The sequence below is a fragment of the Varroa destructor genome, unplaced genomic scaffold, assembly GCF_002443255.2.
Source record: "Varroa destructor unplaced genomic scaffold, Vdes_3.0 BEIS01000006.1, whole genome shotgun sequence".
Lineage (NCBI taxonomy): Eukaryota > Metazoa > Arthropoda > Arachnida > Mesostigmata > Varroidae > Varroa > Varroa destructor.
The window spans coordinates 20,935,202-20,959,094 of NW_019211459.1; the positions used below are offsets into that span (position 1 = coordinate 20,935,202).

Consider the following 23,893-nt stretch of genomic DNA (forward strand, 5'->3'; position numbering starts at 1 on the left):
TGGAATATATTTACGAGGTATAATTAATAGCACTACCGCACTTAAGAGAGACTTCAACGAATCGCTTGATAAGCTTAGTTCTGTGTAAGAAGCTCGGCCGCATTTACTGTTCAGGGAAGCTTCCTGAATATTGCATTTAGATCGTGTACAACATAGGATTTATAACAAAGGTGTCCGAGATTCGTTATCGCCTGGCCGCTTGATGAAGCTTTCGCGTTTCTGATGAATGCAATTACATACCTTATGCCTAGCCACACGAAAAACGAGCGTGTGAATATAAACATATGCATTTTAGGCTTGTGTCGATCAGTTTCCTCAAATCAAATATTACAACACGTTTATGGAAACGACGGTAGTCGAATGAAGAAACAGCTGTTGGGGGGCGCATTCAATTGTAAAAATCTACATAAACATTTTCGAAAGCGAGCTCACTTCGATTCTGCATAGGTAAAATGTTTGTCAATAGTTGCTAGGCGACGCTAGATGCTAGAAAAGGAAGCTTAAGGGAGTGCTACAGACAGCGCTATTTTTTTTTTTGTAGAAGCCGATGGTGAGCGAAGATGATACACGATCGTAAATCGTTTATGAAGATACACAACCATAGATTAGTTAAAACAATTACTTTCTATTAACGATGATATGCATGTAAACCTATCGATGAAGTTAATTGTCGTAGTGCGTAGTTAGCACGCTAAAGAGAGATGCTGCATGTTTATGCGACCCCTGTTGACAAATAAGAACAACTGAGACTGAGTAACCCTTTTCTGAATTGTAAGACTCGATACTTTAGTTTTAAATTGCTAATGTCAGGAAATTTGCCTTTACAAAAATTGATATATTTTTTCTTGGCGAGCTATTAAAGAAAATGCTTAAAGTACGAGGTACCTACTTAAAATAGAAATTGCGAGCACAGGCACAATGTGTCGTACGATTTCCAAGGAATGGTCAACACTGCTAAATAAATACGTTCTTTCCCACTATTTATAACGACTTTATCTGCCACCACGACCTTACGTGCCACTAGTACATTATAAAATTGTGCACTGGCCATTTCGTTGACACCCAGGTAGCATCTTTATACGACTGACCACGAAACGGCTCACCATACGTTGATTGTTTCTTATCACCGAACCATATCTACCAGAACCTGGAACTGCATGCATACACACCTTGACATTTATCCCTATTCACATCGAATAGCATATTACCTAAAAGTCCAGATAGGGCTATTATAATAATAACTTAAAAAGTGGAGCCTTTTATAAAAGATCAGAAGAGCGCCAGTCTGATACAATGGTACATGCACGTAAGCGTCACAATCTGAAGGCTCACACTTTGATCTTTATGAAAATGTTAATCTCTATGATAAATTGAACCAAGAAATTTCTTGATATACAAATCAGTGTTTAAAGCAGCTATCTAAATCCAGTTTTTAGGATATAATAAGAAAATGCTCTACATCACCAAATCAAAACGTGTGTTTACTTATCCAAATGAAAGACAGTCACAATGGTTATACATTAAAATGGATATATCACGTTAATTGACTTAGTTAATCTTACTTGAGTTTACAAAAAAGACTTTTAGCAAAAAGGATTTTTTTTCTAACAACAAACAATAATAAAAACATTTTTGCTACGAGAACTCAGCATGAGTCTAACTTAACGAACAGATCAGGTGCAACTAGCTTCCACCTAAGTGAAACGAGTTCATATATATTAACTGTCGTAGTTGTTGGACCATTAGAGCGTAAAGTCCTGTGGCATTAAGCTCGCTCGGTCTCGTTATGTCGACCTATGCCATCGAATCCTATACGGCCGTATGGCTGCCTTGTGAAGACCTAAGAAATGGAGAGAGTAGCTCAGTAAATGTGTGCTCCGTTGTGTGTGCTTATCTCGTTCTGTATGGTCGTCTGCCTCCGCGGCGGCCCCGGCCGTCGTTGTTGACCATCGGTACGGCGCGCGATTCAAACTTTCGGAACGCCCCAGCTGTTATAGCCACAACTGGATATAACATGGCCAAATGTGTGCTACTGTCGATTAGCGAAGCCGACCCAATTTCACCTGGTCAAGCAGCAGGTCAGGATAGAGTCATGGGAGAAGGCCTAATTTGCGCTAGAAAATGGATACGACGCTCTTGCAGTAGTCACTTTCGAACTACCACTAGACACACCGCGATAGTCCGGAGGTGAACTGTGGCTACCAACAATACAACATATATCTCCGATCGAGCTGCCAGATCCGCAGGCCCTTACTGGCTTCCGGCTGTCGGACGGACTTATTCCGCTCTCCCGTTGATGCTGTGACTTCGGCGAGTCGTTGTGGCGTTAGCTGCTAACGGTAACTGAACACGAAAGAAAACACAACGTCCGGTCAGTTAGACACTAAGCCAGGTTGAATTGCTACTATTATGGCAGCGATCGCGTGCGCTTATCGAGGCATGCAGAGTCGTGAGAAAACGCTGAGCAAGCTCTCCAGACTTTTGTGGCTCGTACGGTTGTCATAGTTACACTACGGCATCTAACGTTGTTCTCCGTTAGATTGAGCTGCCGTTAATGCTGTTACTATGGCTGCTTGTGCCGCCCAGCGGTGCATAGAGCAAACCGTAGGGCGCTGGCTTGTAAACGCCGCCTACAGAGTAGTCAACGCACAGAACAAGCCAAAGCCGGCAGATCGACGTTGACCGCACCACGAGACCAACAAACAAGGCAGCGCTACGGCACTTGATCGCACCTGCAAGTGGAAGTGGGTATTTGTCAGTGGAGCTGTGGCAATGATAGAGTTCAGTGCCCCTCGTCTCGAACTGGATGAGCTTGGTCGGCTGAGGAGACCAGCATAGAAAGGCAACCGTGTCGCTCGCAATATCGCGCCGCTTCATTTGGCGCTACGTGTTGCACCCGCCCTGCAACTTCTCTGCAAGCGTATACTTCCATCCGTCGTTCGTTTGTTGTGTACGAATACGGCAGGACGACCGTGGAATAGAACCCTCCGTCATGAGTCGAGCTGATATTGTGATCGCCGCCGCAGGGAGACAGTCAACGTTCTTTGCCGGCCGATTCTCTGTTCGACGCGCACGGCGGTGTGGTCGTCGCGGTGGTAATGGCAGCGTGTGAGCACGGAGCTAGCGCTGATGATGAGCAGACCGCCGTAGAAGCAAACGGAACCAGTAGGAACCCTGATCTAAAGCATTCCCGCTACTCGAAGAGACAAAGAACAAAACAGCCGTCGCCGGCGACGACAGTGGAGGCCGGTACAACAAGACGTTGACTTGCTGCCGACGTGTCTTGTCGTTGCTAAGCTCTCCCCTTCGGGATAGCGGTCGTGGCGCCGCGCTTTCGGAAAGACCAAGCAGACTTCCAATATTCGAATCAACGAACGATCCAGGAGCATTCCGGCAACTCACGTTCCGGTGGCTGACGGTGCGGCACATTTTGCGGGCTGTAGAGTTCGAGCGCGTCTCAGCCCTTCTGTGGAAGGGTGACGGCAGCAGCGGCGTCAGTGACGTTAAACACAATTGACGAGCGCGACGTTTCAGGAACGTGGCCCGTCAAACTTAACGCCTGGCGGGAGAGAGAAAGAGAAGGAGAGGTTCCAATAGCACAACCGAACCCAACTGTTGGTGTTAAGTGGCTCTCTCGTACCGTGACAAAGGCACAGTTTATGCCAGTCTTTTTGGGGTCAAACAGTGCTATACAGCAAACCGCTAGGATAGATTGTCCCTATATATATGTATACATATATACATAACTAAAGTATATGTGTGTGTGTATATATATAGATGTATGCAAAGTTAAACATGCATCGTGTAACATTCGCGTAACGCGACGGCTCGACGAGAGGCGACGGCTAGCTGGGCTAGACTGGGCAGCATATTCGACATAATAGTAAGTACGGTGACCCGACGTGGTAAGCGATGCAGAGTACACATATAGTACATAATGGAGTGAAGTGTTATGTCGGTGCTACGACGGTGCTACCTAGTAAAGCAATCGTTAATGGAGTCAGGTGATCGTGATTTATTTGTAAGCGCCGAATAGTTTCAGCGAAGTCTGAATAGCACAGTTTGATGAGAAACGCTAATTTGTATTTTAGAATTAGCGAAATCTTCCAAATGAAGGGGTGCAATCAACCGTGAACTATTAAATAGCCCCTATATTACAATATCAACTGACGTTAGTTATGGTTATATATCCCTTATTATACGTTCTAGCGGCTAAATCGAGTGGTCACAAAAAATCATATCCGCCGGAGCGGCACGTGATGTCTGCCAACTAGGGTAACAGTACCGAAGGGGTTGGGGGGAAGCAAGTACATCGAATAGCATGCATGTTCATGAGTGACAGCCTGATCTTTATACATCTACCTACTAGTATATTAAATCTAATAGATCAGCACAGTTGCGATGACGTTTCAAAAGCATAAATACGCTCTTCGTAGATCTGTGGACTTTCCTAGCCAGTGTTTTGTTGTTCCAAAAATTTTCCTTATTTGTCCTCTGAACATGTTTACGACGCCACTCATACTGTCCGGCGTGCACAGTTGTGCCCCTTCATTTTGGCACTTCCACTCCTTACAAACCAGATCAGCCGCGCGCGAAATGTCATCACGCGGCATTCGTACCATAAGCGTTCAGTACGGAGATTGCCTCGTTGCCTTCGACGATTTTGTCCCGCCTTCTCTTCCCCATTTTGCGCGGGCGCACGTTTGCTGTTCGGACGCCCTCTAACAGCGGCTGCTAACTGAGGAGGGCCTTCGGCTAACCAGCATCCCCGACGAACGGCTGGACTAACGGTAGCCAGTCAAGCAGTTAACTCATGAGAGCTGAAAGCAGCAGGTTAAGGCAAGCAAAAGGCTACGGGAAAATCAGCTGCGTTTGATAAATAACGGCAATGGAGATAATAGTAACAGGATATTGCCGACAAGCACGAGCACAGCATCGGCCTTGAAAAAACGACACGTCGATTTCGGATTGAGCGTTTGCCCGGATTGCGATAGTTGAATATGGAACTGCGGGTGTGACTACTCTGTGACAGCGAGCGTATGGATGAATTTCATAACTGCGCTCTATGAATTCAAGTTACGAATAGCCCATGGGGCCGGTAAATAGGCGCTGTTTGTCGCCCGAACAACAGTTTTTGTTTAGCGGAACGGTCAATACCATTGCAATATTTCATCATGACCAGCTTAGAAGTAACGTGTTTATAGAGGATCATAAAGAGACCACAGAGCACGAGAGTGCAGCCGGAAACTGTTTAAATTGTTATTTAGATGCGACACGTAGTCGTGTGGCGTTTGTGATTTCTGAGTGGCGGGCAAATACAGAAGTGATTAGCGTGAGCAAATCATTGTGGTTTGCTGATAGGACGGCAGAACCTGAAAAGGGCTGACGGTCTTCAGTACGTGGGGCACAAAGACTGTTTGTCATTGCTTTTGCAGCCCGATACTGTTCGGTATCTCACTGAACCTCCTGTTAGCACTGTTACATTTTGAAACCGATAAAAGGACACTATAATCTTAAATTAATTAGTATAATAAAATGATAGGGAGCCACTAGTGTGTCCGAAGAGTGTTATTTGTGATTTAGTAGATGGTAATCTATCAGGTCACGTCGCCGTTGGCATGTCAGTAGAAAGCTAAGCGATAGAACTGTCAAGAAGTGTCGTTAAAGCCATCATACGATCTCTAAGTTTGCTTTATCTTAGAACAAGCATTGGATTTGTACTGAATAGCGATTACTGCACACCGAATCACATCTAAAGATAAACTTTCAACGTATTTCAACATTAGATAGCATAGCCCCATTTCATGCGTAATTCTTTTTGTAATTGTTCCCAATGATCCGCCAATGCATTACCTAAAAGTTCCATTTGTTTAGAATTTGCTCAAATCCTATGTGCGCCAAGTGCCCTTCAGTGCCTACCACTGCGTGTATGTAGTTGTACATTTGGTGATGCTCTTCCTGACGATCTCTTATTTTTTACTTGTGTATGTTATATTATACATGAACAAACAAAAGCTCTACAGTGCCACGTGTGCTCAGATAGTGTTCAAGCTTCGTTCACAAGGCGGCGATTGTGGATTCGGCGATCATTTACTGGAAAGGAGCCAGCGATACAGAAGCAGACACGCAGAGGATTCTTCATTAAAACACCACGGTGTCACGGAACACTGCGTAATTGCAACGAATATTATTAACTCGTGATCGAGATTCTAGTAACCTTCTGGTTAGTTTCAACGAGTGGCCATATTCACCATGGGTCTTGACAACAATTTGGGCGAAGCATGTGCCACGCAGCCGACTGGAATATCTGACGATGTAAAGAAACAGGGGAAAATGTTCAACAACTCTCCACCGGATGAAGATTTGAAACCGGTAGGTCGACACGACAAACCCAGTCAACTACGTCGGCGTCCCGAACAACCTTCACGGTCGTCTCTGCAATGGCCATCAGCGCAAGAGAGTCAAACCGCGCCCGAGTTGCAGACACAGCAGCAAAAGCACGCCTCTTCTGAAGACAGCTTACCTTTGCCAACATATGATGAGACAGTTACCGAATTTCGCAAGTATCTACACGAAGGCCACCGACCGGAAGATGACTTCGAGCCTACCCCGTGGATTATGTATTACACAACGGTGTTTAGTTACTTTGTGCTGTACATATTTGGTGTGATGCGGGACTTCCTTCGGGGCATCGGCATCGAGAAAGTCAACTCACAAATCGAGAAAAATCGCATAGGCTACCCACCTCTCTACCGTTCGTTTGACGCTTTCTACACGCGTAACATCTATAGACCAATCCGTGACTGTTGGAACCTACCGTTACTATCGGTGCCTGGCGCCATGATTACGCTTCGCGACCGTACATCCGATAACTATAACTGGACGTTCAGGTACCTTGACACGGAAACAACGTACATCAATCTCGGCTCCTATAACTACCTCGGTTTTGCCGAGAACAGAGGCGACTGTGCGAACCAAGTTCAACAGTGTCTTATCGAGAACGGGTATTCGCTTTGCAGTACGCGACATGAACTGGGCACGCACGAATTGCATGTTGAGCTAGAAAATTTGCTGGCTGAATTTCTTGGTGTTGACGCAGCTATTGTGGTAGGGATGGGTTTTGCAACTAATTCCACAAACATTCCCATTCTTGTTGGTCCTGGCAGTCTTATTGTCTCCGATGAACTGAATCATGCTTCGCTTTGCCTCGGATGCAAATTATCTGGTGCGACGACACGGACGTTCAAGCACAACGACATGAACAATCTAGAAAAGGTAGGCTATAAGGTTTAGGGATAATCTTGTTAGGCGCTCAAGGTATAATTTGTGTTGTGTATATTTCGTTAATAGGATCTTTTGAGGCGCTTTCGCAATCCCTTCGTACCTTGATACGTTTGCTAGTTTGTAATAATTACAAATCCAATATTGTCATATTAGGTTTTAGTAGAATACGGTTAAATAGAGCCATCTTGAAACATTTCCCTTGTAGTTTGCATTACTGGTAGTGGTAATTAAGCTAGTTTGCAAGGCGCTGTTGATGTCCTTGAGTTTTCGGCCTTGACTCCGACACAACGTAGCCTCCGATGCGCTCGCTAGCCAGCGCACGTTTATGGCCGAATCTGAAACCATGGAAACCAAACTGTTTGTTCCGACACTTAGTTGATAAATTCGCATAAAGATTACTCGTCGAGCGTAAACGTAAACGCAAAATACGGACTACAAATTATAGGAAAAGCATGTCACTGAGCCTTCAATATGTGCAGGTGCAGGTTCAACTGCCAGCGCATTATTCCTTAAAATAGAGATAAAATTGGTCAATTTTGAACCAATGCGTAGATACATCTTGCCTAAACATACACAAATATGTTTAGGCAAGGTGCAGAGGCACTTCTTATTGCAGTATATCTCGCCGTACTAGCAACGTTTTTACCACTACCAAAGATGACATCGCTTGCGACCTATTCGAGCAGAATAACGATTTAAAGAAAATAATAGTAATAAAAAAGATAACACGTGTTACATGTTGTTGATATAGAATGTCAATAGGTTTCCACTTGACAATCTTCATGAGTCTCGATTGACGGTTAGTGTTCCTCGTAGATAGATCTCACGTTTCTGCTTGTAGTCAATCGACTTCCATCTAGCTCAATGGCGATACGAGATAATCATTTCACTTTCTATTTCTTCCATGGGACAATTTAGTCTTAGTCATGTTTCAATCGTGTCTACATATATCGTGCGGCTGGTATTTGTTTATCTTGTCAATCAGATCCACTCCTTCGCTAGATCATTGATAACCGCAAAACGATCACGTGACAACACAAACTACCTAGGACCAATTCATTTGCGAATAAACACGGGCGAGGCAGATAGATTCATGCTTGCTTACACACGTAAACAACACGATGAAATCGGCCGTCGTTTCACTAGGCCAATTGGAAAATCAGTAATGATGATGTAAAGATGAGTTACCAACAAACGATGGTTACAGGCACGCAGGTAACAGGAATAGAAGAATTAACACAAACAACACAGGTAATACGCTGAAGACGGAAGTGAAACTATGCCTGTATAAGCAACTCCTACTACGATCCAAACGAGTGACAAAAATAATTTTTAGTTCGTTCTAGACAGGAGACATGCGAGGGTTCAAATCGCAGTAAGTGAATATGACGGTTTTAGTGGCATTGATTACTTCGACTTCTCTCATTTACTATTAAATCTATCAAGTATAATTGATAAAATGAGTACAAAACTAGTTTTCGAAGTAAAGGGGTACACGTGCCGTCTGCGAGCCAGCTTGGTAATAGAAATTTCTAACTTGCATGAGTCTACGGTGTCGTTAGCAGTAACGCGCTTCATCGAAGTTAACAATCGTTTTGCGAGAAGTTAACTACGAATAGGCTTGTCGTGATCGACATTTTTAACAACACAAACAACTAGGCAATGTCCTTAGCCCGGTCAATATGATCGTTGACTAGGTGACACTATATATAGGCCGTCGTCAGATATCCCATTAGAAACAAATGATGTGCTTTTTTTTTTATTTTTTTTTTAATTTTTTTTTTATTATAGAACTTCGTTAGTGCGAGCTAGTAGCATACGGGCACAATTCAAGTATTCTAAACTTTATTGATCTTGCTTGTGCACGCTTGGCGTGTTTCCGCTACAGGTACTGCAGAACGCTGTCTACTATGGACAGCCAAAGACCGGCGAACCTTGGAAAAAAATCCTCATCATCGTAGAAGGCATCTACTCCATGGAAGGAACAATTATTGATCTACCGAAAGTTATCGAGCTCAAGAAACGTTACAAAGCGTACCTTTACCTGGACGAAGCGCACTCTATCGGCGCATTGGGTGAACGAGGCCGGGGTGTTGTTGACTACTACGGGGCTGAAGCTAAAGACGTGGACATACTCATGGGCACCTTTACTAAGAGCTTCGGCGCTGCCGGTGGTTACATAGGTGGGCGAAAAGAACTTATCGACTATATACGAGCAATGTCATACAGTTTCGCCTACGCAACCTCGATGGCCCCACCAGTAACGAAGCAGATCATTGCTTCTTGTCGACAAATTATGAGTACGGAGGCCGGCGCCAGTCGTCTAAAACAGCTTGCTAGAAACACAAGGTATTTCCGGCGTCGACTTAAGCAAATGGGCTTCATCATTTATGGTAACGATGATTCGCCCGTCGTCCCGTTAATGCTCTATTTACCCTCAAAAATAGCAGCGTTTGTCCGCGATCTTATGGAGGAGAAGGTGGCAACGGTTGGCGTCGGCTATCCAGCCACTGCTCTGACGGAGTCGCGCGTTAGATTCTGTCTGAGTGCTGCTCATACGAAGGAAATGCTGGACAGATCACTTGAATGCATTGACCGCGTCGGAGATCGACTCAATCTTAAACTAAGCAGACGCAATCGAAATACAAGTGAAGTGGTGGTATATTAGTACGCGATGTATCTAATACTACTACAACTATATACATTTACAAATCACTATTATATTATGACAATTCTAACCAAGGCTGTGAGACTTAAAAGTTTTTGTCGAACCATTCTCGATACCTACATTTGCACACGCCCGAATAGAGAGAGACCCTTCAGATGATATATATAATTTTCTTCTCTAGATATATTAATGAAAGTGAGGCTTATTTATCTTCTGGACACACGAACACACGTACACATAAAAGAGGTGCCGCTCTAGCAAGATGGAATTGTTATGAGTAAGCTTGTATGCAGCTCATACGAGATCGAGGTGTCTTCTCTTCTGACGACGCAGAAAAGTGACACGATGGAAGCGATACAACAGCTAAAACCTGTACAAGGTCACATGGGTCCTCACCGCAATCGCTCACACCAACAGAAGACGTTTACAAGTTTATGCTGCTGGGTTTAGCGCGCTGCGTTTGCTACGTCATTTTTTTGTGAATCGAAAGGTTATAAAATTCCTATTGAAATGCATCGTAACACATTGTTATCTTCTAGCCCACTTTTCTCTTCGTCGTATTCAAAATAAAGTTACCCACTGTTTGCTGTTGCCGCGAAGCATGTGATAGAATAGTAGTCAATAGAACTGATAAGAGTAAACCTAAGTGACGAAGCAAAAGATTGGCTGCTGAAGGCAGAACATTGGGCATCTTTATTCTACTTTTTATCAGGCAATACACAAGGCTCTGAATGTCAGACGTGTTTTGCAACTGGCTATTAGCGCAACGTTTCAAATAAAATATATCAATGAACTATTCAAAAAAAAAAAGACAAAAAGCTTGTAGCTGCAACAACAGCAGGAAACGACGGCGATCTACAAAAGCAATTCTATCGAATTAATCAAGATTTATAGGAAGCGATGCTGTCTTTGAGTAAAAAATAATAATTCCTCTTTCCCGGCTCGTTCCATACTTTGTAAGCATGTTCCGATGAATCGATCTCTACTGGTTCGGTGCGACGATCCTATTCTTAGTGGGTAAATCCTAGCGTTGGGTTAAACATGACAACAACTGCCAGAAGTGTTACTTACGTATGCCAGTCTAAATCTGTGAGCAAATGTTTATCATTGAATAAACCTGTTTTTCTGTGCTTATATGAAAAGGGCAGAGGTTTTTGACTAGGTGCCCCTTCCCCGCTTTAGCGCCTGAGAAAGACTAATAGACAAAAAGGTAAGAATGCAACGTCTGTACATTTTGTATGAATATATATAATAATTAAAAAGATACTAAGTAATAACACGCAAGTCATTACAGGGTAAGACATCTTGCCCGTTGTTGCAAACGTAACGATCTTAGTGAACGTATAGTGTAATGATAATCGTACACACAAGGGAACAAAAAATCGCAGCAATGATAAAATGATTATAATAAACAATGTGTTAATGCTACGAGTGCTGAAAGACGATGAAGCTATTTAATGATAAGTTCAGTTCCAGCTGTAGTAGCGTACGTGAAGGCGTGTTTGTATGTGATTCACTTGTGGTCTGAAAGGATCGCGTGGAACAACCACGTGGAAGAGTAATATGGCAGGGAGTAACAGGTAACGAATCACAGAAGCTGTAACCTGACAGGAAAGCAGAAGCTGCAAGAAATCTAGGGCGTAAAGGACGACCTGATCAATGCCAATATACATCGTCATTGTAGTATCTCAGCGCCGTTTGAGTGCCTTAGGGTCTAGGTTGCGTTTGCTCTTCTCGGCTAACTCTTCCAGATCAATTAATGAACTAGAGTACGTTCCGGTTCAGATGAATAGTGCTTGTATAAATCACACCATGCAAATTTCGACCAGAGCGTTTACCGGTCGTAGAAACAAAATATGCTGCTAACTTCCGTCTCCTTAGCCGTGGCGGTACGTAATATGTGGTACGTTTTAGCGAACATAGATAATACACAGAATAATTCAGGGTAACTGACAGCTCGTAGAAGCTCGAATAGTACTGTAGGTATTAGATATTTAAGCGTAATTTGAATATTAAAATTTAAGCCCGGTGGGCAACAGCGGGGTCACGTACAGGTAGACACGGACGATCCAAATGTTTATCACTTGATCACACAACTTGAAACTTAAACAACAGGAAACGATAACAAAATAACCGATACTGTCGTCTGTGTTGATTATGAACGAGGAAGTCATATGCGAGTAAAGGACGGGCAACCTACCCTCGTTTTACTCCCAATAGCTACGGCAATGGATCCGGTCCGACAATCGCAAAGCATGCTGCCATACTTAGTTATGCAACCAATTCGACTAGTTGCAAACTTTAGTAGATGAGTTTCAGTGAATGAAGGAAGGAAGGAAAAGTTTAGCACTGTTCACTAACCTGAATCAGGTAACCTGTCAGATTCAAAGTCCGCGCAGACGGAAAGTTGTACCCGATTGGTACTTACCGATTGGCATTACGATTGCGTACGAACGTTGATACTTCTATGAAGTTAAAATCGTATATATATATATATATATATATATATATATATATATATATATGATGGAGTAGTCGACAAGTTGTTATGAAAACATCCATCAGTAGAATTTTGCCAGTATAAGGCCGCAGTTGTTGTCACTCTATGTACATATAGCCCATTGGGTCGTTTGATCTGGGCCGATCGGCTTTACTATCGGTTCCACTACTGTACATAACTTATTTTTAAGTTAACAAAGAAACTACATTCAACTGAACTATGTGCTGCCAGGCAGTTTCTGGTGTTATAAGGAAGCACGGCGAGCATTAGATGTCGACAACGATGTATAGGTATGCGTGTGCGTAATTTTCCCCACTCGGAAGAAAGCTGACCCTGTCAAATTTATAAAGAATGAAAAAAGCGTCTCCGCCGTAATATGTTTTGCTTTAGATTAATTCTTACAGCTTAACATAAATCTGTTTCCGTTCTAGAGCTGGTATCATGGTTTAGCCCAAGCATTATATTTCGGATCGATCAACAAGACAGTTTGTCTGAAAAAAAAATGAAATTCCCATCGATCTCTTCCCTTCTGAGTGTCTCTATTGTAACGGGTACCTCCCCGGCATGGGCGGCCTGTCTAGCTTCCACTGTTAGGCTCATTGGTTTCGAAAGATGTAATAGCAGGAATTACTAAACGAGTAAACGCTCGTCTGAAACACGTTGGTAACTGCATCACGCACCGATACATCGAACAACACGCGGTACGTGCTCACGCAAGAGCTATCATGATTGCAATACGACTGCCATACTTAAACAACATGCAGAAATATACATTTCTATATAAATATAGTTGTGTGCCATGGTCATGACGAGGCAATTGCAATGCAGAAATGAATGCAATATCTAATAAAAACGAGAGCAAAATCAATTGGATTGTATCGAGAGTAGACTTTCTCTTTTTTTTTTTTTTTTTTTTGTTGTTCTTTACTCTCTAACGAGACTTGAACAAGTAACTAATTGAACTCTCTTGAGTAATTATTTTAACTTTAACTGCGGAACTTATGGTATCCACAGAGTTCAACGCAATATTTCTAATGAGATAAAATAGTGCTAGTTCACTTGGGCAGCCACAGAGGGCATCAAAAAGTTCCTTAGTTTTTATTTCATATCTCGCAAATAATAATTGGTTCGAACATCTGCGAACTGGGCTAAAATGAACATATTAAACGCATAGCCTTTAGATGGTACATGCAAAATAATAGTATGCTTTAGACGGTATCTAAGTTCTTCTAATAGCTCCTATTGAGACCTTCGAAAAGCGACTACTGAAATAATGTGCGGCACAGGAATCAAACCGGGCAAATTTCGCTCGATGTTTGTCGTGACAGGCGTGCGTCTATCCCCCATTAGTCATGCCGAGACCAAAAACGATTCTTTTCAAAACAAAATAACAGGGTCGTCACAGCGGAAGACAATGCGTCATTTCTCAGTGTTAAATAAAGATCAGCTGATATCGTTACTTGCTTTACTAACAAAAATCGACGGCGTATTTTCGGCTCTCAGGCCGTTTCTGAAAAATCCGAAAAGCATTTCCATGAGGCAAACTGGCAGACGCTTAGATTTGAAGGGCCCAAAAATTTACCGAAAGGGTTAAATAGGCCATCTTTGATATATCCGGATCTTTTATAGAAAAATTAACAGCCGTTTCGGGGGATGGTGTTTTCCAAGTAATTTCCAACGAATAATTCTTGCAAGACTTTCTCGCGCCTTGTTAGACCTTTTGGATTTTTTTTTTAGCGATACTGATTCAATTTTTTGGGAGCTTTCACTTAGTGTCAGCCGACGATTAAGTTACGCTGAAATTTTTTTGTGTAGCGTATTCGAGCGACCCACAGTTAACGCTAAAGAATCGCAAATGGCCAATGAGTAGCTTTGCCCAAATCGAAGCCTTAATTGCGATAGATGGTAATAATGTCGAATAATAATGACTCTCATGCAAAAATTTCGTTAAATTATCTGCTGGTCTTCAGACAGAGTCTTAGACAAGGAACGTAAAAAAAATTCAGGATTCAGGCAGACATGTATCCTGTATCTATAAAAAAAAAAAAAAGGAATCTCTAATCAACCAAGTTCATTCAGTCAAGTCTTTAGAAAAAAATACGTTATCTGTGATGAAATTTTCCGACAGCACTTGTATAACATTCCAGATTCCATCTAAAAACATACAACTGCTTGCAATAAAACAGCCGTCCCCTGTGTCGCTATTGCGACCCTACGTTGGAAGTCAAATGTAGCTCCGCTCCGTTTATAATAAGAGAAGCACGCCTGCATACACATTTGATCAGAAGCATTTCCAAACGTTCAATTTGCACGTTACTACCCTTTGGTCGGCTTTAGTTGTCAGGTATGTCTAGCGACGGCTGAAACACTTTGAAACTCTCAAGACAAACAAAAGTCATGGCTAGTGATTCGGCAGTAGAGGCAGTCTTATGCATCAATTCTATATTTGCAACTAGTTCTAGTTCATGCTGATTACTTAAGACTCTACTCCTCGTTCATTGTTTAGGTGAATCTGAATCGAGCAGCTGCTGCGGATTACGGTGTTGTACCTTTAGCGTGAGCCCTTAGAAGGACACGCTAAACTGCGTTTTACCAGCGTAAGCCTACGTGTTGTATGAGCCTGTGGCGGATGCGACCAGGGGCGCAGCGCTATATAAACGGCAGAAATAGATAACGCCCCGTTACTTTTTAAGTAGTGGTCGGTCGCGCGATGTTTACAAATGCAATTTAGATTATCCTAAAGATGAATCTGGTCCTTACTGGTAGTAAATAAAAATAGTAAAAGTAAATAAAGAAATATATAATATTAAGAAGATTATGTTCAAAATGTATTTCTTCATTACGAAGGCGACCGTGATATGCCGTGTTTGCTAATTAGCCTTAGAACTTTCTGCCAAGGTCCTTTAAAGGCAGATATCACGTTGCCACAGCGTAGACTAAATTATGACCTTATTCAAAGTTCTGACAAAACCTTTTCAAATGAATGTTCATGAATGGAAAATGTGTATAAACTTGATGTTGATAAATTACAATTAATTCCATTGACATTATAATTCCACGCTTTGGAAGAGATCGATCGCCCGTGAGCTTTGACACAACATAGCAGAGTGCTTAGTAGAAGGCTTACACTATTAGCGTATAATAAAATAAGCTACAATGCTCAAGCAGACTCATTGTGGAGCAAACATTTATAGAATGGGCGCCATTTTTCTTTTCAACGTAGAAATAATTTGTTCATGTACATTGTGCTCCTCGCTAAGATACTCCTAGGCAACTCTTCTATTCACACTCCCGCTAAGAAACATGGCGACGCATCGATAGGATAGTGCTTCGGTGGTGCGTATCGATGCAGTACGTGGCACCCGGTGTTGTTTCAGCGTATATTTCCAAGCTAACATAGTTAGTCTTATCGATTACTGTCTATAGATATCTAGAACTACGATAGAGTACTCTTCTTTGGTAATGATCTTCTGATTCTTTGATAACGCGTAATGATCCTACGGTCGCGATTTGAAATGTTTGTTTCATTCGTTTCCGAAATGACCAGATATTCTTAGGCTCGGTATTCTTAAAGCGCTGATGCAACTTTTTCTCTGCGTCCACAATATTAGGAAGGTCCAAATTCACTATTTGAGGAGTCGAAATGATTCGTCCTACTCCTCTAAGTCTTGCTACCAACGTGCCTTTGTACACATATACCTTATAATAATTAAAATAAACATTGCACATTTTTTTCGGCTTTCCCAACCCCCCTATAGATCAGTAAAATAGGATAGGTTCCTAAGCACACAAGCAAATTGGACCCTACCTGATTTGGTCGTCTAGCAAATCTGGGCTGTCATAACATACATGTTTACTGCCATATTGCATTTCCTGTCGTCTACGTCCCAGCCGTACGGGTCATTACAGAACAACGTCAAATTTATATTCTAATGTAGACTGAGATGTAGCAGTTGTTTTACCACTTCCTCTATCGACGCTCTACGATTAAGTAGCGGCAAGACAAGATCGTAATTCTTTCTATCTGTCTGACGCATGGTGCCGTCCCTAACACTGGCGATATAGCTTCCATACTGAGAAAAACATCAGCTTTCATAATGCTGCCCTAGTAATTGTACTGCAATATAAATCGAGCTATATTCAATATAACGATCACTTTCGAATCGAGCATCGACCGAAAGATAACTGTTAACCGTTTTGTTCTATATATATGACGTAAACTTGTCTGATTATGATCAGGAAAGATAAATACTGCTATTAGTCACAATGCTTTTGTTACATTGGGGAGTGTCTATAGGGAATGGCTATATATTTGTGCCGTTTAATAACGTCTGTTTCCTAGCCCAGAAGGTAATTGCAGGGCGAATTCTGGCTTGTTGGGTCCGATTATGACCCTTGTTGATGCCTAACGGCGTAGAATAGGCCCTATTATGAGCATGTGTATGTATCACGTGTCCTGTAAGCTAAGTATGGGTTAACCGGGCGCAAAATTTATTTACTTTATATTAAAGGATGTTCCTGTTATATTCTATAACTTCGAGCACCCCTATTCGAATATAGGGAGAATCTATAGGAGTAAAAATTATTTTAAAGTGATTGTGTTTTCGATATAAGTCAACTTAGTGAATGTAACAGGGTCACTTGCAATGGGTCTGCTCCATTTTTCAGAGTAAATATTTTTGGGTAGTTCAAAAAATAACACTCTAGACAACGTTCTATTTAAATTTACATAGTCACTAAAACGACTTCTAACCATTTACTCAGTAAACGCGATTACTATAGATAATTTAACACCAATCAGACTCGTATACGAAATTTATAGCGCCGTAGCGCAATACGTTTGAACTTTGAACATATTGAAAATGATGCATTGGCCCTTTGTTAAGATATTGTTGACGAATTTAGCTTTACAAATAACGAAAGGTCAATCTGAAGGCAAGAATAGGACCTTATCGTAGTAATAACGTATCCTTATTGCTATGACTGCATACGACACCACACTCTAACCGTCTAGACAATAAAATAGGCGAAAAAAAAACGTCTAACTAAGATTAAAAACGAGTGAAACTAACTTAATGATACACTGCAAGTGAAATAATAAAAACTCAATAGTGACATCAAACATAGTCAAGATGATAAACTGTCGCAACGATTGCCTTCCAGACTCATATTAAGACTGGGAAAAATCAGTTTGAAAACAACCTGAAGTACAAGACGAAGAACCGTCTGCGTCCCGGGTATATTTGTTGTCGTTTCCCGTGGTTACTGTCCACGCTCCGGAAGGTTGCCAGCTTGTCGTAGCATACCTGATGCTTATACTACTAATTATAATTAGCTAAGTAAATTCATTACAAGTACAGATTTAACGTATCATTTATATCAGAGATTTTCTAGCCTCCTAACAATCTTCCAGTTGTGGTTTATGAGGGTAGCGGCTAAGAGCATAAGTTACAAGATGTAATTGTCTTTCAACTTGCTCAACTTCGAGCTAGGCAAATTCAAATGTAGAGGTCAATCATTATATTGTGGATTGCAAATTTTATTCGAATTTGGTGCTTTGAGCCATTTCGTCATCGTCGACTGTCACATGGTCGTAACGGCACTCCCGTAATGGCCCGATCTCGCAGTTTCCTATTTGGCGGAACTGATCTACGAGAGGCATGTAGATGGAAACAGCAGAATAGTTGCGACGGTCATACGACTTAATGGGTCTAATATCTGATTAAAAGAGGGAGCGGCCGAAATGTCCTAGGATGAAACTTATCTTCTATTTCTGGATTTTTCAGATAAATCGAACAAAACCTTTATTAATCCTATTGGCATTGTTAATTTAATTGATAATGAAGGCACACATAAGTTGTTTAATGTCTTAGATTCAGGGATTACAATATTTCTAGTACACCTAAACGACATAGTTCATTTTATATCCGGTAGTACTATAAGTATTCGTTAATACTTACCCAGTCACCCAGATTGCAGTTTAACTTAGATGCACAGAAGCTAAATGCAAAACCTCTTAATGCTGGGTAGCAGGAACCGCAAAAATTAGCGGCGATAAGCCTATTTTAGCTCAAGAGTAATGCAGCCGGCAGAGGCTTATCTGACCTTTGAATCACGATCGCTCACCTGTATTACATGTCAATATAAAGTTTGACCGTACCTGTTCTGACAAGGAACGAAAATTAACGCACTATTAATGTACCACAAGTTCAATATAGCAATATAGACAAACTACTATAATCAGTTATACGGCTTCCGTCTAGCCCTATACGTTTATATACGGAAGTGTTGGTGCTATGAAATTTCGGCCTGAAGAAAAACCTTCACCACCTGAAAGTTTATTACTGCAAAGTAGAACATATCATAGTGAACTATTTAACACCCAATGTCATTCGAATAATCTGAATCATCAAAGCCGTAGGCGCTTTTGTAAAGGTTTCAATCTTTATACAAGCAACAATGAAAATAGCAACAACAACTTAATGGTTGCTATCCCAAAAGCAATCGATCCGCGTACCTCGTTGCATCACTAAGGCGTACGTTAAATGTTGGTTTACCGTCATTAGCATCACAGCCTAATAGAATCCGTCTTCCGTTCCTTAATTTCGAAGCGGCCATGTCCCTCGTCAGAGGTCCCCGACATTCATTAGTAGTGTCACGGATTCTTCTATTCAAACAAGCATCGCCAGATGTTCGAACGGCAGCGCGGACACAGCTTGTGCCACTGTGGCCCCTCAAAAGTCATCCTGGGACTACGAGTGGCGATGCTGTTACTCAAAAAGGCCCTGCCAGTAAGGAGACAAGTGAGCGAGCTGGCCGGTCAGCCGGCATGCGCAATGTAATCGATTCGAGATCCCGATCAACGCGGGCCTTGAAGACAGCGCTAGGTATGCGATAGAAGCACGTCGCAGTGGTGGAAGTCTGAAACAGGCGGGTCGAATTCATTATTTAGCTCAGAAAATACACTGAAGCAATGAAGTATCACGGCACAGTATCACGCCTGCTTCAATTCGAGATTTAAGACCGAAGTGGCGCCAGACAAAGTCTACGCTATGTACACATACACGTTTGTTTGTCTATTCGTATAGATGATATCGGCCAAGTGTGTAGACTAAGTACATAACTGACTAATAAGCCTGCGTCATTTAAACAAAAAAAAAAAGATGACTCATCTACCTATGTTGTTTGTGACATCTACGTTGTTTGATGCGAATTCAATGACGTTATAGTCACAGTCAGAGTTACCTTGAAGATCAGTTAATAATGATTTAGAAAAATAACATCCCATACATAATAATTAGGCATTTTTTTTTATATGAAAAAGTTATATGCAATATAACTATCTCTTACTATAGATACTACCACAATAAATTACAGATATGCTATAGTGAGATAGCGGTAGCATTGAAGTGTTGGCGAGACCGTGAATTTTTTCCCGCACATTGTCCGCCTTGTCTAAACTTAGCGTCAGTACATAGCATTTTCCGTATTTGCCGATGAAGTTTACGGCTGCAAGAGTCGTGCGTTGAAATGTTCCAATGCAAAGTCAATGGACTGCGTTAGAGTGAGTGCACCGATACGAGCGACAAGATATTTCGGAAAACTCATAAAATATATGATATGTAAATTGACCCTTTGATTGATGAAATTTTAAATCTTCCTTAGGTTTATGTTTAGTAATATAGAGCTTATCTATTTTTTTTTTTAGCTGGACATTTTTTCTTCTTTTAGCTGGATTGTTTTTTTTTCTCTTATGTTTCTTACATTATCCAAGGTACCGCCTAACGCCTCGTTGCCGGACCTAACGTGTTGTATTCACAATCTATTATTTTCCCATTTAATTAATGTTTCGTACCGATAATGTCTAGGATATCGCCGCTGCATGGAGTATAGCTTATATGGCTATGTGTTTAGGTATGAGAATCTGCGACTGAGCAATACAATATAGTTGAAGGTACATGCAGTTTGTGGTGAATAAATAACTTTACATTAAGTAATAACACTTATTTGCTTTTAAAAGAGGACAAGAGCAAAAAATAATAATATATTTAGAGGCAATATATTTATTTTTTGGCCTGCCCCTAAGGCAACATGAATTACGCAATGCACATTGTCTCTTGCATTAGCATTAGTTGCAGGCTAAATGAAGCCTCACGATGGTGGTCTCTTCTTAACCGTCACGCCAGTAGTTTTAGCAGAAGTAGGCATCGAGAAATTCTTCGAAGATCAAAGCTCGACGCTCAACTAATTGGCCAGTTCCCCAACTAAAGCAAGCTGTCTATATTCTTGAAAGAATCCACGCACCATTCGTACCGGTGGAGCTCCTTTTTCAAATGATCAAATTGGATAGAATCGATAGGGCTACAGACACGGTAGCAAGGACGATAAAATTCGCTTGCCCCGCAACAATGATAGAGCGGTCGCAGGAGTTGATGGGAGCAGCCGAGCGCCGGTACGATCTGCACGCGCTGGCAAAAGCTACTATTTGACGGCCGCCGTATTCCGTTTAATTTGTCTACATTGATGTTTGTCAGTGGCTTCGAGGCGTATGAGACGCAACGCCGTCAACTGACGTATTGCTGGTCCAACAAAGCAGGTACTGAGAATGCTAGCGATCAGCAAAAATGGTCGCTAAAAATCTGCAAAACTCCTTTGGTCCTAAACGGCTTTACCTAACCTGAGCAAGTAACTTGAATTGAAGGGGCTAATTCTAGTGCTAGTTCATCTACTGTTCAACTCGATGTTACGTCTTTAAAATCCATAAAGCGAAACGAATTTTCGGCTCTGGCGAAAAGCCGTTGAACATAGCATTGTCTTTTATGATATCTACGGTTAGAATTGTCCTCGTGCTTTGTCGCTGGCTATCTGGTTAGTTTACGGTGAACGCAGTACTCCTATTAAGCAGTCCCATTAGGAACATCGATTGTGGTTCACAGTAGAACACTAAAAGAAGCAGGACAGGCCAATACAGAGTTTGCCTGATTATTCCTATACCTGAACCACCATACGTTGCTTCTTCTTGACCCTTAACTCACTGTAGAAATTACGAGATTTTTAACCGATCCAAAATATCGATGTCGTCCAGATGGATAACACACGATCGTCGGTGAAGAACCTAGACGCTACCTAGACGCAATAAAAAGTACATACAAATGTTGTATTGATATAGTGAATTGCTTGCACTAGAAACGTTTGATGATGGACCTCATTAGCTTTTATTGGTTGTAGTTATCGCATGGATAGGGTCACACACGCAATGTTCTATAGCCACTAGTTGAAGCAAATTGTGAACACCTTCGTCGAATATCGTTCTGTCCAATAAAAGAACGTATGGTAAAAAAAGGGAGCCACTTTTAGATCTTCAGGTTGAGCGGAACATGGGTCCTTGACAATCGTTAAAAAGTAAGGTTTTACATACAGATGTCTGCTAGCCGAGAGGCTAGCAAAGTCCAAGTTCCGAAAGGGTTGACATCGCGGCATGATACAATGTTACGTTGTTTACCGCACAGTTTTCTTTATTGGTATAAAATCGAATGTAATATGGATATGACGCATAGCACACGATCTACAATCTACGATACGATCAACATTCGAAAAGGTCGAAAGACAATTAAACATGGGCAAGCATCATACAGATACTCAAATCTGTAGCAAGCATATAGGCCGTCTACACTTCATCGCAGGACAGATACAAAATTATAACAGGAAAAATGCCTCTTTAGGCTTAACAAGGATTACTCTGGTGGCTACTGTGCAGGCGCTAGATTCCAGCAACAAACATTTTCTAGTTCAGCGTTTAGCGACGCTTTGTGTGATTTTGTATTACCGTCCTTGATTACCAGCCTCCCTTTATCTGTTACGAACAATGTAGTTCACGCATTAGGTGCTAAAAATTTAGTGTTTCTTTTCTGTAATAGGCACTACGACTATATAAGGATCCGGATTCAAATTTCACGGCTCGTATGAGAGAAAAAAAAATCTTTTAGAGGCCTCCTACATCATGAGACAGTGCAGTCATGCTAAATGTTTCTCTAGTCAGTGAAATCTAACAACAACAACAGTTTCTACTAATTCAGTAGGAAGGAGCAGTTACCGGTCCTCGTTTTGGGTAGCCAGGACGTGAATAGTCCCACTTACTACGTAGATTACGTTTCAGTGCATAGAGAGCATTCGTGATAAGCCTGACCCATTAGGGCTATTATAACCCTCATGAATCTTTTGATTACAGGAGCGTTTTTAATTCCATATTGTATCATGCTGGCCGTTGGGGGTATCCCGCTGTTCTTTATGGAGCTCGTGCTGGGCCAGTTTCACAGGAAAGGCGCAATTACCTGTTGGGGTCGTCTCGTGCCACTGCTTAAAGGTAATAATTTACGCAACCGCAGTAATTCAAAAATAAGAAAAAGCTAAATAGAAAATACAAACACTAAAATGTGGTTGAATAAATCGTACACAGAAAAAACTATAATCACTGTCACATCATCAATATGTGCATAGATCAATTGTAAATCGGCCAAAATGTCGATATATATAGAATAAACATGTTAAAAACGGAACAGGCCTTGATAGGGAGCACGATGAGCGAACTTGGAGAAGTCCACGTTGGTTCAGGATACTAACTTACATACTGACTCCCATCTCTGCCCTCTTAGCGTTGGTCAGCCCTTCTGATCCTGGTCCAGCCGCTGGCGTAATAGCTTCATTCTGACCGCGTTCACTACTTCCCCTACCTCTTCTTTAGAACGACATCATCATCCTTAATCCTGATCCGTTCCCTGACCCTTTATTCGCCTGTAGTTCCGGCAGGCACTGCCGCCCCCCTCTCCTCGCTTTATACCTTTTCCATCCGTCCCTGGCGCTCTGCTCCCCCGATTCAAGCAGCAGTAAGCTTATCTCAAATAAAAACCGTCTATGAGCCCGCTGCCGCTATTGCTATCCATGTTCAGCTTGCTTTCATTGTATTGTCATTGTCGTCGATCAAAGCGAGCAGCTTTGGGCTTAGCCCACGTTAAACCATCCTAGTTCAGCGTGCAGAAAATCTACGAAGTTTTTTTGTGCTTTTGGGTCGGCTACTGCCGCTGATAAGGGTGTCACCCATAGTATCACGTATCTGTCACCTCTCAAATAGTTCTTGGACCGGATCCGGAATTGAAACCGTGATCATCTGAGCTATCAAAAACCATTTGATGAAACGGAACATTTCTTTTTAATGTGCAGTGGTCGTGTTATCACACGAGATAACTTATTCCCCATCGATTTTTGACCTGGGCAGTACAAATATAAGTGTGGTGCCACGCTATTCAAAAGGTGTGTGAGCTAAGCCAGATCAAAAGAAGTGAATATACTTAGATTAGATATAAGCAAAACTTGATAGCGCATACAATTTGCGAGTCCAAGGATATCTAAAAAAACATAACTTGAAACTTTTTAAACCGATAGAA

At 41.8% G+C, this 23,893-nt stretch overlaps 2 protein-coding genes and 1 long non-coding RNA gene across 10 annotated transcripts in view; 2 read left to right on the plus strand and 1 right to left on the minus strand.

Annotated features, from left to right (window-relative positions):
- Positions 1-23,893, plus strand: part of LOC111253292 (sodium-dependent dopamine transporter-like) — a 67,342-nt gene that overhangs the window by 17,374 nt on the left and 26,075 nt on the right. For 5 of the 6 annotated variants that reach the window (XM_086992732.1, XM_022812473.2, XM_086992734.1 and 2 more), the window contains one exon: positions 22,681-22,815. In XM_086992732.1, coding sequence (XP_086848858.1) covers positions 22,681-22,815 — 135 coding nt within the window. Of the gene's footprint in view, positions 1-11,549; positions 11,842-22,680; positions 22,816-23,893 lie in introns of those variants that run through there. The other variant, XM_086992736.1, reaches the window with a different exon arrangement.
- On the plus strand, positions 2,990-11,094 carry lace (serine palmitoyltransferase long chain base subunit). Its single transcript, XM_022812470.2, has 3 exons — positions 2,990-3,883; positions 6,016-7,275; positions 9,173-11,094. Exons 2-3 carry the CDS (start codon positions 6,253-6,255, stop codon positions 9,950-9,952), a joined length of 1,803 nt encoding a protein of 600 aa, XP_022668205.1. The 5' UTR covers positions 2,990-3,883; positions 6,016-6,252; the 3' UTR covers positions 9,953-11,094.
- Positions 17,971-19,503, minus strand: LOC147754982 (uncharacterized). 3 transcript variants are annotated; one of them, XR_015330117.1, is made up of 3 exons: positions 19,010-19,503; positions 18,413-18,612; positions 17,971-18,101 (listed from the first exon to the last, which is right to left on the minus strand). It is a non-coding gene; the product is annotated as an uncharacterized LOC147754982 (long non-coding RNA). The 3 variants fall into 3 exon arrangements; XR_015330116.1 differs by having other exon boundaries at positions 18,413-18,578; positions 18,970-19,503; XR_015330115.1 differs by having other exon boundaries at positions 18,970-19,503.